Genomic DNA, 14220 nt, shown 5'->3' on the forward strand with positions numbered 1-14220 from the left:
TCTTCAGCTGTCTGGGCCTTGAGCTCTGGAAACTCCTCCCTATGCCTCTTCAGCTCCCTAAAACCCATCTCTTTGACCAAGCTTTTAGTCACCCCTCCTAATACCTCTTTCTTCGGCTTGGCGTTGATTTTTGTCAGATTACACTGCTGTGAAGCTTCATGGGACATTTTTCTACGTTAAGGGTGCTACATAAATGCACGTCATTGTTGTTGTTCCAATTGAGCTGAGGGACTCTGATCAAGACCGTTGCTCTGTGCATTTTCACCGTACTGTGGAATAAAGCCACTAAATGCTTCAAAACCTAGCTCATTCTCCTCTGATGATGGTCTGCCTTCGGAAAGATTGCAGAAATACACATGTGAAAGACATGGCGATCCAGTCGAGATCACAAAGGAGTTTCATTGTTATACCCTCTAGGTCTCCCGATTATACATGTAGATATGGGCAGCGGCAGCCAACTCCCACAGAAGTAAAATGTTCAGGCTGCTTACAGGAACAGTTGATGCTACTGAACGCAAGACAGACCTGAATCTGTAACCCCATCCTTCCACTCAATAGCACAGAATAAGCCTCTGACTAGTTTCTGGCTCTGCTCCTCATATTCTGCCTGCATCAAATGACAGACTTTTGCAAAACTGCAGACCTACACTTCCCAGTTACGTTCTACACTTCCTTATTGTGTATCGTACAGGATCGCACAATTCTGAATGTTGCTCGTCAGTTGAACCTAGAAGACTATGTGTTGGCACTGGAAGGAAATAAAGATGATATAAGGCCAAGGACAGTTCACGAGAACAGAAAACTTCTTCATGCCCGGGTGAAGGACTCACTGCCTCCAATACTCCCCGAACATGACAGGTAACATTTCCAAGACTTTTTTCTATGATAATTGGCATGAAGTCATCCACAGATTCTCTATTCAAACCAACCGGAATAAAAACCAGACACTGAAGCAACACATAATGGGGAGCTGGGAAATAGTTTCTCTAATCTATTTATTTGAATGGAAATCTAATTGCAATTTTTGAAAAGATAATTGACCCACACTATAGGTCTTTCACTGCATCTAGATTTTTTTTGCACTTTGAATTCCTTGTGCATTTTCCGTAAACTTTACATTTACTGTTGTCAAATCTGTTAAAGTAAAGATTGCTAAGTGAACCGGATTTCAGAATCACAAGCCATATTCCATCTACAGCTTTCTTTTTACTGAATAATTTAAGCCGTTATCTCCTGTTAAGTGATTTCCCCTCCCCCAGATTGCAGATGTTACAGCCCAGATCACACATGGTCACCTGCATAATTTATCTTGTGGCATATTTCCCAAATAAGTGAGCTGAAAGAAATAAAAACAGAAAATGCTGGAAATACTCAGCAGGTCAGGCAGCATCTGTGGAGAGAGAAACAGAGTTAACGTTTCAGGTTGATGACCCTGATGTGCCTCAATAATTCCGAGACTCGAAGGTAGCAGAACAAAACAAGGCTTTTATTAACTTAGAACGAAACACGTAAGCGAGAGAGATGTCGTCCTTCTGGAGACTGGGGCTTGACTGAAGCTAGCTTACAAACGGGGCCAGGTATGGGCGGAGCCCCACACACAGCACATTCCAGTATACAATACAGCACATTCCAGTACACAATACAATGAGGTCTGGGGGAAGGGAAATGACACTGAAACCGATCTCAGTCACAGGCAGTGATGAATGGAAATATTTCATCACATTCACCCCTTCTATAGATTTAGTCTGTTCGGGGGTTTGATAGTCCTCTGCGACCGACGTAGCTGTTGCAGTGCCGCGGGTGTCGGCTGGGTGTCCCCGGTAGCCTCCTGGGTCTCTGCCGGGGGTGCCGCCAGGGTTGTTGAAGGGGTAGTTGGTGGGGGTGCCGTTGGTCGGTGTTCTTCCGGGGGTGATGAAAGAGTAGTGGGTGGGTAAGAGTTGCTGTGATCGTCGTTGCCGCTATTGCCATGGTTGTTGTCGATGCCGGCTGGGGCGATGTCTTTTATGGACACGGTGTCCTCCCTTCCGTCGGCGTGCCGGACATATGCGTATTGGGGGTTGGCGTGGAGTAGGTGTACTGGCTCCACGAGAGGGTCCGTCTTGTGGCCCCTCACATGCCTTCGCACGAGTACCGGACCTGGGGTGGAGAGCCATGACGGCATGGATACGCCTGAGGTGGATTTCCGGGGAAAGACAAACATTCGTTCATGAGGCGTGGTATTAGTGGCCGTACACCATAGCGACCGTATCGAATGGAGCACATCCGAGAGGACTTCCTGCCAGCGGGAGATAGAGAGGCCCTTGGTCCTTAGAGCTAGAGTGACTGCTTTCCATACTGTCCCGTTCTCTCGCTCCACTTGGCCGTTACCCCGGGGGTTGTAGCTGGTGGTACGGCTCGTGGCGATCCCCCTGGACAGCATGTACTGGCGTAGCTCTTCACTCATGAAGGACGCCCCCCTATCCGTATGGATGTAGCTCGGCATACCGAACAGGCAGAACAGGCTGTTGAGGCATTTAATGACCGTGGCGCTGGTCATGTCTGGGCAGGGGAAGGCGAATGGGAACCGGGAGTATTCGTCCACAATGTTCAGGAAGTAAACATTGCGGTCGACGGACGGGAGGGGGCCCTTGAAATCTAAGCTGAGCCGCTCAAAGGGCCGTGTAGCTTTGATTAAGTGGGCTCTATCTGGGCGGTAGAACCGAGGCTTGCACTCAGCGCAAGTGCGGCAGTTCCTGGTCAGGGACCGAACTTCCTCAATCGAGTAGGGTAAGTTACGGGACTTTATGAAGTGGAACAGCCGCGTGACCCCTGGGTGGCAGAGGTCGTTGTGGAGGGTCTGTAGCCGATCCCCGGTGGCGCTGGCACACATCCCTCGTGAGAGGGCGTCAGGGGATTCGTTAAGGGCCCCTGGCCGGTAAATGATGTCGTACTCGAAGGTGGAGAGCTCGATCCGCCACCTAAGAACCTTATCATTTTTAATCTTCCCCCTCTGTTTATTATTGAACATAAACGCTACCGACCGCTGGTCGGTAAGTAGGGTGAAGCGTTTGCCGGCTAGGTAGTGGCGCCAGTGGCGCACTGCCTCCACGATGGCTTGGGCCTCCTTTTCCACGGAGGAGTGTCTGATCTCGGGCCCTTGGAGGGTCCTCGAGAAGAAAGCTACGGGCCGCCCCGCCTGGTTGAGGGTGGCCGCCAAGGCGAAGTCAGACGCATCACTTTCCACTTGAAATGGAGTGTTCTCGTCCACTGCCTGTAGCGTGGCCCGCTCAATATCCTGCTTAATGCTTTTGAAGGCGGCGTGGGCCTCAGCAGAGAGCGGGAAAGAGGATGCTTTCAAGAGGGGGCGGGCTTTGTCGGAGTAGTTGGGGACCCATTGGGAATAATAAGAAAATAACCCCAGGCACCTTTTCAGGGCTTTGGGAGTGTTGGGCAGGGGCAGCTCCCGTAGGGGGCGCAATCGGTCGGGGTCTGGTCCGATTTCCCCATTCTCCACCACGCTGCCTAGTATGCAGAGGCGCGTGGTGTTGTAAACGCACTTGTCCTCGTTGTAGGTGAGGTTGAGTTTTTGTGCGGTTTTCAGGAACCTCTCGAGGTTCGAGTCGTGATCCTGCTGGTTGTGACCGCAGATGGTGACGTTGTCGAGGTAGGGGAAGGTTAAAGTGGTGGTCATCGACCATGCGGTCCATCTCCCTCTGGAAGACCGAGACCCCATTCGTCACCCCAAAGGGGACTCTGAGGAATTGGTAGAGGCGTCCGTTCGCCTCGAAGGCGGTGTACGGGCGGTCCTCTGGTCTGATAGGGAGCTGGTGGTACGCTGACTTGAGGTCGATGGTGGAGAACACCCGGTATTGGGCGATTTGGTTCACCATTTCTGATATGCGGGGTAGCGGGTAGGCGTCTAGTAGGGTGTACCTGTTGATCGTTTGACTATAGTCGATCACCATCCATTTCTTCTCGCTACCCCTTACCACTACCACTTGGGCGCGCCACGGGCTGTTGCTGCGTTCAATAATGCGCTCTTTCAGGAGCCTGTCTACCTCGGTCGCGATAAACCGCCTGTCCTCCCAGCTGTACCTCCTGCTTTTGGTCGCTATTGGCCGGCAGTTAGGGGTAAGGTTCGCGAATAGCGAAGGCGGCTTTACCTTCAGGGTAGCCAGACCGCACACTGTGAGGGGCGGCTGGGACCCACCGTACTTGAGCGTGATGCTTTGGTGGTTGCACTGGAAATCCAGGCCCAAGATCACGCTCGCACATAGGTTCTTCATGATTAATACTTTAAAATTATCATATACAGTTCCGTTAACGCACAATTGTACCGTGCAGTAACCCAGAATGGTCGATGTCTGGGTTTTGTCAGCCATAGAGATGGTACCCTGAGTAGGGACCACCTTTAGGGAGAGTTGTTGTGCCAGTTCTGGGTGGATAAAGCTCTCCGTGCTTCCACTGTCAATTAAGCATTTAACCCGGCACCCGTTTACCTCGATGTCCACCATTGATCTGGATAGCGGGTGCGGCCTGGTCTGGTCCACTGTGACCGATGCCACTGTAGGGCCCTGATCGATACAAGATGGCGTCCACGCTGTCTGCTCACAAGATGGCGGACCCCACGAGGTCGGGCAAGATGGCGTCCAAGATGGCCGCTCCCACGGCGCACACGCGGCGGTGGCGGGTTTTCCGGCGGTTGGTTTTCCGGCGGGGTTCCCTCTGCACACCTTCCCGAAGTGCCCCTTCTTACTGCACTTAAAGCAGGTGGTGCCTTTCGCCGGGCACAGGTTTCTGGTGTGCTTTGGCTGCCCGCAGAAGTAGCAGTTGGGTCCCTGACGCGTCGCGGCTGTCGTAGGGCTTCTGGGGGGAGAGCGGGGCCCAGCCGGTGTCGGGCTGTCAGGCGGGGAAGATGCCTTCCAAGATGGCGGCGCCCTCGGTGCACACGTGGCGGCGTGGACGGCGCGGGCTGAAGAGTAGGCGTCCGAGTTTCTCTGGGCCACATCCAGGGATCGCGCGGTGTCCGCAGCCTGTTTCAGGTCCAACCCCGTTTTTTCCAGCAGTCTTTGCCGGATGTAAGTGGAGCTGAGGCCTGTGATGAAGGCATCGCGAACAAGCTCGTCAGTGTACACTGCGGCTTTTACATCTCGGCACTTGCAGTCTTTGCCAAGCATTTTCAGGGTGCTTAGGAACTCCTCCACCGATTCCCCAGGTCGCTGTGCGCGGGTGGCGAGCAGGTGCCTAGCATACACCTCATTCGTAGGCTGCTGGTAATGCGCCTTTAAGATGTCGCAGGCGGCCAGGTACGTCTCGGCGTCTTGGATGAGGGGGTAAACCCGGTGGCTTACCCAATTCCGCAGAATTCCAAGTCTCATCCTTGCAGCGTCCGTAGCGTCTTTGACGGCTGCGGAATTGTCCAGGAAGAATTCCATACACTCAAACCAGTGTCCGAAGCATGCTGATGCGTCCGGAGCATGTTGATCCAAATCCAAACGTTCGGGTTTCAGGAGTTGATCCATAGTGTTGAAAAATAAGTTAATAAAATTGATGTGCCTCAATAATTCCGAGACTCGAAGGTAGCAGAACAGAACAAGGCTTTTATTAACTTAGAACGAAACACGTAAGCGAGAGAGATGTCGTCCTTCTGGAGACTGGGGCTTGACTGAAGCTAGCTTACAAACGGGGCCAGGTATGGGCGGAGCCCTACACACAGCACATTCCAGCACATTCCAGTATACAATACAGCACATTCCAGTACACAATACAATGAGGTCTGGGGGAAGGGAAATGACACTGAAACTGATCTCAGTCACAGGCAGTGATGAATGGAAATATTTCATCACAGACCCTTAGTCAGAACTGGAAAAAGCTGGAGATGGAACAGGTTTTTAAGCAAGTGTAGGGGCAGGGAAAGGGGGGAGGGGAGGAAAGAACAAATGGGAAGGTCTGTGATAGGATGGAGATAGAAACATAGAAACATAAACATAGAAGATAGGAGCAGGAGTAGGCCATTCGGCCCTTCGAGTCTGCTCCGCCATTCAATGAGATCATGGCTGATCATCCAAACTCAGTACCCTGTCCCTGCTTTCTCCCCATACCCCTTGATCCCTTTAGCCTTAAGAAATATATCCAACTCTTTCTTGAATATGTTTAATGAATTGGCCTCCACTGCCCTCTGTGACAGAGAATTCCACAGGTTCACCACTCTCTGGGTGAAGAAATTCCTCCTCATTTCAGTCCTAAATGGGACTGAATGGGATTAAGAGATGGTGCAAGGCAAAAGGAGATGGTAATGGGACAAGTTAAAGAACAAAAGTGAGCTAAAAGGTTGTGCAACACCGATTGCACCTTCACTCCCAGGATAAGGATCCTGCTCAGAATCCCGCTGCAATTACTTTTTACAGGATTGATATGCCTATCAATTAGTCCAATAAAAGGCGACGAGTTAAGAACGTAACTGAAGGTTTTTATTGGCTAAATAACAGAGCCCACCCTCGTGGGTGATCCGATCCAACAGGGAGGAATACTAGCCAGTCAGCTACCTTTATACCTGGGCAGGTAATGGGCGGAGTCGGAGGTGGTCAGCCCAGGTATAACAGTGCGACAAGAGGCGACCTCGTGTAGTGATGTGACAGTGAGAACAGTGAGAACAATATACAGTGATAACTATAACAGTGGTTTACCACATTCACCCCTTGTTTAGATTAGAGTCCGGCGGGGTGAAGTGTATTACCAGCTCTGGTATGTCAGTCTGTCCGGAGGCTTCGTTAGCCTCTCCGATCGTCGCAGCGGCGGTGTTACATTATCCGGTGTTAAAGCTGGTGTCTGCGTAGTCGGCAAAGGCTCGTGGGGTTCCGGCATGCCGTCTACCTCGGCTGGACTCGGGGGGTTGGGAGGGGGGGGTGAGGGTGCGAGGTCTCGTAAGGAGACAGTGTCCTCCCGTCCGTCTGGGTAAGCCACATAGGCGTACTGGGGGTTGGCGTGCAGGAGGTTCACCTTCTCGACCAGGGGGTCCGTTTTATGGGCCCTCACGTGCTTTCGCAGCAAGACGGGTCCCGGAGAGGTCAGCCAGGTTGGTAGGGTGGTTCCCGTAGTCGACTTCCTGGGGAAGACAAACATTCGGGCATGGGGGGTGGTGTTAATGGCAGTGCAAAGTAGTGACCGGATGGAGTGCAGCGCAATCGGGAGGACCTCTTGCCAGTGGGAGGTTGGGAGGCCCTTAGACTTTAAGGCTAAGAGGGTGGCCTTCCATACCGTCGCGTTCTCTCTTTCCACCTGGCCGTTCCCTCGGGGGTTGTAGCTGGTGGTCCTGCTTGCTGCAATACCCCTCTCCAATAGGAACTGACGGAGTTCCTCGCTCATGAAGGAGGCGCCCCGGTCACTATGTATATAGTTCGGGAACCCGAACAAGGCGAAGAGTTTGTTCAGGCATTTAATGACCGTGTTACTGGTCATGTCTGGGCAGGGGAAGGCAAAGGGGAAACGGGAGTACTCATCAACGATGTTGAGGAAGTACACATTACGGTCGGATGACGGTAGGGGCCCCTTGAAGTCGATGCTCAGACGCTCGAAGGGGCGGGTGGCCTTGATCAGGCTTGCTCTGTCCGGCTTATAGAAGTGCGGTTTGCACTCAGCACAGATCTGGCAGTTCCTGGTCATGGTCCTGACCTCCTCGATGGAGTATGGCAGGTTGCGGGCCTTAATGAAATGGTAGAGTCTGGTGACTCCGGGGTGGCAGAGGTCATTGTGGAGGGTCTGAAGTCTATCACTTTGCGCGCTGGCGCATGTAATGCGTGAAAGAGCATCAGGGGGGTCGTTCAGTTTACCGGGCCGGTACAAGATCTCATAATCATAGGTGGAAAGCTCGATTCTCCACCTCAAGATTTTGTCGTTCTTGATCTTGCCCCTCAGCTTGTTATTAAACATGAAGGCAACCGAGCGTTGGTCGGTGAGGAGGGTAAATCGTTTGCCTGCCAAGTAGTGCCTCCAGCGCCGTACTGCGTCCACAATTGCCTGGGCTTCCTTCTCGACCGACGAGTGTCGGGTCTCGGGGCCCTGTAGGGTCCTTGAGAAGAAGGCTACCGGCCTACCCTCCTGGTTAAGGGTAGCGGCTAGGGCGAAGTCGGATGCATCGCTCTCCACTTGGAAGGGGATTGACTCATCCACTGCGTGCATTGTGGCCTTGGCTATGTCTCCCTTAATGAGGGAGAAGGCCGCGCACGCCTCTTCCGTGAGGGGGAAGGATGTGGTTTTCAGGAGGGGTCTGGCTTTGTCCGCATAATTGGGTACCCATTGGGCATAGTAGGCGAAAAGCCCCAGGGTTCTCCTAAGTGCTTTTGGACAGTGGGGGAGGGGTAGCTCCATGAGGGGGCGCATTCTTTCGGGGTCGGGGCCGATGACTCCGTTCTCTACTACACAGCCAAGGATGGCAAGGCGCGCTGTGTTAAACACGCATTTCTCCTTATTGTAGGTGAGGTTCAGCCGTTGGGCCGTATGGAGGAATTTCTCCAGATTCACGTCGTGGTCCTGCCGGTCGCGGCCGCAGATGGTGACGTTATCTAGGTAGGGGAATGTGGCCTGCAGTCCGTTCTGGTCAACCATCCGGTCCATCTCCCTTTGGAAGACCGAGACCCCGTTGGTGACACCGAAGGGGACCCTAAGGAAGTGGTATAGGCGTCCATTCGCCTCGAAGGCGGTGTACTGGCGGTCCTCGGGGTGGATAGGGAGTTGGTGGTAGGCCGACTTAAGGTCGATGGTCGAGAATACGCGGTATTGTGCAATCTGATTGACCATGTCAGATATGCGGGGAAGGGGGTATGCGTCCAGCTGGGTGTATCTGTTTATGGTCTGGCTGTAGTCGATGACCAGGCGATTTTTATCGCCGGTCTTAACGACCACGACCTGGGCACGCCAGGGGCTGTTGCTCCCCTCGATGATGCCCTCCTTCAGGAGACGCTGCACCTCAGAGCTAATGAAAGCTCTGTCCCCAGCGCTGTACCGCCTGCTCTTGGTAGCGACGGGTTTGCAGTCGGGGGTGAGGTTAGCGAACAGGGAAGGTGGCGGCACCTTGAGGGTGGATAGGCTGCAGGTGTTACGCGGTGGGCGGTTTAACCTTCGCTGGTTGTCGACTGTGAGTGGGGGGAGGGGTCCACCGTATGCTAGGGTTACACTTTGGAGGTGGGATTGGAAGTCCAGCCCTAGTAGGACGGCAGCGCAGAGCTGGGGGAGGACGAGGAGTTTAAAGTTTTTATACTCTGTACCCTTAACCGACAAGGTCACAGCACAGTAGCCGCTAATGTCCGTGGCGTGGGACCTCGATGCCATCGAGATTCGGTTGCGCGTTGGCAGGACAGGGAGGGAGTAGTGGCTCACCGTGTCTGGGTGGATGAAGCTCTCCGTGCTTCCGCTGTCGAACAGGCAGGTCGTGGCGTGGCCGTTTACTTTGATGTCCATCATCGACTTGGACAGGTGGTGTGGGCGGGCTTGATCCAGAGTGACGGAGGCTAGCGTGTAGGTAAGCGAGTCGTTGTCGTCTGCGGGCGAGGCGGTCGTCGGGTCCGGGGGCCCGGTGGCAGTCGGGCGTGGTGTGTAAAATGGCATCTCCCACGAGGTAGGACAAAATGGCGGAGAAGATGGCTGCCCCCATAACTCACATGAGGCACTATTGGGGTCGGTTGCCTTGATCAAAGATGGCCGCCCCCATGACTCACGTGTGGGGATACTGGCCTCAGTTGCCGTGAAAGAAGATGGCCGCCCCCACAGTTCGCATGAGGCACTGCTGGCCTCTGAAGATCCGCTCCTGCAGGCCTTAGAGAAATGGCCTTTCTTCCTGCAGGTTGTGCAGGTAGAGTTCCTGGCTGGGCAGCGCGACCTCGGGTGCTTCTCCTGGCCGCAAAAGAAGCAGCCGGCGGCCCGATCGCGGGTGCCCGATGTCGGAGCCGGTACCGGGGGTGGCGGGCCCGGTCGGGTCCGGGACGCCGACGCTGAGGTAGGTCCCGGGGGCGGCGCTGCGAAGGGTATTGCGGTAGGGGTCGGGCCCGAGTCCCAGGGTCGCGAGCAGTACCTGGAAAACGCCTCCTGGTCCTGATGGGCCACCTCCAGGGAGAGAGCGAGGGCTTCAGCTTTGTCCAGGTCGAGGTCTTTAGCTTCAAGCAGTCTTTGCCGTGAGTAGTCGGACCGTAGGCCTTTCACAAAGGCATCGCGGATATTATCTTCCGTATTTTCAACAGCCGTCACCGCTTTAAAGTCACAGTTCCTGCCGAGTGCTCTTAGCGCCCGTAAAAATTCAGCTACAGACTCTCCTGGCTGTTGCGGGCGGGATCTTAGGAGGTGCCTGGTGTACATGTAATTTACCGGGCTGCGGTACTGCTGTTTCAGTAGGTTGATAGCGGCCTCGTACGTAGTCGTGTCCTGTATGAGTGCGTATACTCTCGGGCTCGCTTGGGCGTTCAGAAGTCTTAGTTTGGATCTCTGCGGGGCGCCGGATTCTTCCAGGTAGGATTCGAAGCAGTCCAGCCAGTGTTTGAAGTTGAGGGCTGCGTTTGGTGCCTGTGGGTTTAGGTCCAGGTATGGTGGTTTCAAGGCTTGCAGCCAAGCCGGCTGGTGTGGCCCGTTGTCTGGAGGCTGCTGTTGCTGTGCTGCTGGGTGAGCTCCTTGCTGTTGCTGTTCATTATCAGACATCTTTAAAATTTAGCCAATAAAAATTGATATGCCTATCAATTAGTCCAATAAAAGGCGACGAGTTAAGAACGTAACTGAAGGTTTTTATTGGCTAAATAACAGAGCCCACCCTCGTGGGTGATCCGATCCAACAGGGAGGAATACTAGCCAGTCAGCTACCTTTATACCTGGGCAGGTAATGGGCGGAGTCGGAGGTGGTCAGCCCAGGTATAACAGTGCGACAAGAGGCGACCTCGTGTAGTGATGTGACAGTGAGAACAGTGAGAACAATATACAGTGATAACTATAACAGTGGTTTACCACAAGGATTATCTCCGATGGGCATTCTGCGAAGTAAACAATTGCAGCGTTGGTACGTGTCAGAGGCACCAAAATCTTTCTTGGTGGGGGTCCCTGTGGTGTCTGACTGCTGAATATTGCGAATAGCAAAGAGAAACAGCAGGGCACCTTGCAACACGTAGCTCAAATTCACCACATTGCGTGAGCCTGCAGGGTCTCGGCCTCCCTGTACAGGCCGGCAATGCAGTCCCCACGATGCCGGCTAGGGTTACCAACCCTCCAGGAATTGATGACTGATCTCCAGGTGGCTGCTGCGAGCAATCAAGGAGAAAAAAAATCATACGGGCATTTAAAAAAAGTAGTTTTTTTCATTTTCTTTGAAGACTTTCATTTATTAATTCTAAAAATATTGACGATGGAGAAAAAACTGACAGTCAAGATTAATCCAATCGAGTACCAAAGGAGCCTGTTGGCTTTTTAATTGGCGTGGGAAGGCAGTGCGGCCGGAGAATGGACCCATGACGGGAGTGTGCGGGGCGGATCGAGGTGAGAGGTCATTGATGGGATTGACAGGGTAGATGCTGAGAGGTTGTTTCCCCTGGCTGGAGTGTCTAGAACTAGGGGGCATAGTCTCAGGAAAAGGTGTCGGCCATTTAAGACTGAGATGAGGAGGAATTTCTTCACTCAGAGGGTTGTGAATCTTTGGAATTCTCTGCCCCAGAGGGCTGTGAATGCTGAGTGTTTGAGTATATTCAAGGCCGAGATTGATAGATTTTTGGACTCCAGGGGAATCAAGGGATATGGAGATCGGGCGGGAAAGTGGAGTTAAGGTCGATGATCAGCCACGATCTTATGGAATGGCGGAATAGGCTTGAGGGGCAGTATGGCCGACTCCTGCTCCTATTTCTTATGTCATGTGATGAAGCCTCCAGGAATACACCCAACCAGAGTTGGCAAACTCTAAGACTTAAGTTTAAAACCGTGTTTGTGACTGCACTTCTTCCCTTTGCTGCATAATCAGCCCCGCAGTATGAACAGGACGGATTCTGCAGCATGGAATCGTTAAAAAATCTCTTCCCTTCATTCGTATCAATTCTTCAATGTAGTAGGATATGGGTGAAGCTAGGGCTGGAGTCAGAAGACTGTATGGAAAAAGTTAAATTGAATATAAAATGAGAGAATGCATCCTGTTTATATTGTGACGGAACATATATTTCCATTTTTCTGATGTATGTTGACAGGATTACAAGTAACATGTTAAACGCATGCTTTTCACAGTGATACCAATAAGGTCTTTAAAGCCACCGCCCAATCACGGTACATGAAACAGCTGCCAACTCTAACACCGCCTCCCATCCGCCTGACTGGACCGCTGTTACTGCAGGTTAGTAGGAGACCATCAACTCCTCTGTTCATAAAAGCAAAATACAGCGGATGCTGGAGATCTGAAATAAAAACAGAAAATGCTGGAAACAAACAGCCGGTCAGGCAGCATCTGTGGAGAGAGAAACAGAGTTAGCTGCGGCGATTTTAATCTAACGCGCTGGGCGAGAAACCCGCGGGATTGAGCCTTGCTGCCCACCCCCACCCCCGTCCCATCGGTTTCCTGACAGGCGGGTTAGGTTAAGATAACCCCCAACGTTTCATCGACCTGAAACATTGGGCTGAATCTTCACTCCTTAAAAATGGGTGGGTTGGGGTCGGATCAGAGGTTAAAATTCAAAAAATCTGAAGTGAGAACCCAACCCACCTCGAACCCGCCCACTTCCGGTTTTAACGGAGGCGGGACGAGGAGTGGGCGACCAATCCGCTTGCAGGAGGCCGGTTGGTCATTTAAATATTTTAATGAGGCTGCGTGCCTTCATTTTAACAGCCATTCTATTTTTAGCCACAGGCGGCTGGGTTTCCCAGGTCTCGGGAGACCCGGTCGGGTGATAGGAGGCTAGAAGGGCTGAATCCATGAGGTAAGTGCTTGTGGGCCAGGAGGAGCAGGAGTGTTTCCTCCAGGCCCAACAAGCTACCCAGTAAATCCCTCCATGATCTGTCTGCTGACCCCACAACCACCATCGGCCCCCACCCCGACCACCATCGGCCCCAAACCCCGACTACAATCGGCCCCAAACCCCGACCACCATCGCTCCTGCACCCCGACCACCATCGCTCCCCCACCCCCGACCACCATCGCTCCCCCACCCCGACCACCATCGCTCCCACCGACCACCATCGGACCCAAACCCCGACCATCATCTGTTTCTCTCTCCACAGATGCTGCCTGACCAGCTGCATATTTCCAGCATTTTCTCTTTTTATTCCTTCTACTCATACATGTGTATCCAACATAAAGAGCGGTATATTCACATCAGTCTGTATAAACTAGCTGTAGAACCCTGAAGATAGCTCGAGTGCTTAAAGTATAAATTTCCCCAACTTCTGAAGAGGAAAACTCTTATGGAGTTATTTTGATGAAAGGATGAAAACAGACACTAAATGGGTGCTGTGCTAATAAGACACACCTGTCTGAAAGTCTGGTTTTAGTACACAATTTTGATCCTAATTGCTGATTACCATAATTTGAACTTGCCTGGAGGCTAAAACAGACACCTGCAGGTTTAGCACGCAAGTGCTGATTAGACACAATTTTCGTGGCGCAGTATATGTGGGCTCCTCACACCTACTTCCACTGAAGGTGTGGAGTGGGCTGGCTGACGCACAGCGGCAGGTTTCAGGATGTCTCCGTGACCAAATGAGAGGGCACACCGGTTCTCGGACACAGCACTGGAGGTGCTGGTGGAGGAGGGAGTTCACATCACCTTCTTGTCCCTCTCTCCTGCAGCAACTGGTGCCGCTTTGCCTGACCTCATGTCCTCCTCCCATTCCCCCTGCAGACCAAGGGGGACCCCTGGCAAGATGCCCATGGCCAAGCACTCCCTGTCTCCTGGTGACTCCTATAAGGTGGAGTAGCATAGCACTTACCCTTTTTAGGTGAGGTCCTCAGAGAATTTTTGGAATAAATGTTGATAGAGTTTTGGTGAAGTCTCAACAAATTGTTACAGAAAGTCTGTCGATATGTTTCAAAAGTCCTCTTCAAACCTCCAGCGGTAGGTGAACAGTAAAAGGTGATATACCTTTAAGTAGTGCTCGAAATCCTCTGCAACGACTTATTTACTCCCAATCAGCTGGTCGCTGTTAGGAGAGGGCGTTAGTTTAAGTGCTAGCCATCAAAATGTCATGCAGCCTCCTTAATGAGCGCTAGCAGGCAATCAGCCCCTTAACAATCGT

General features: G+C 52.5%; 1 protein-coding gene across 4 annotated transcripts in view; it reads left to right on the plus strand.

Moving 5' to 3' along the window:
* Positions 1-14220, plus strand: part of LOC147110430 (kinesin-like protein KIF19) — a 196371-nt gene that overhangs the window by 152576 nt on the left and 29575 nt on the right. For all 4 annotated transcript variants that reach the window (XM_086000408.1, XM_086000407.1, XM_086000405.1 and 1 more), the window contains exons 15-16: positions 692-858; positions 12220-12325. In XM_086000408.1, the coding sequence (XP_085856534.1) occupies positions 692-858; positions 12220-12325 (273 nt within the window). The remainder of the gene's footprint in view (positions 1-691; positions 859-12219; positions 12326-14220) is intronic.

This window comes from Somniosus microcephalus, chromosome 11, assembly GCF_052327205.1.
Source record: "Somniosus microcephalus isolate GS21.2 chromosome 11, FLI_Smic_1.0, whole genome shotgun sequence".
In the NCBI taxonomy this organism is placed as follows: domain Eukaryota; kingdom Metazoa; phylum Chordata; class Chondrichthyes; order Squaliformes; family Somniosidae; genus Somniosus; species Somniosus microcephalus.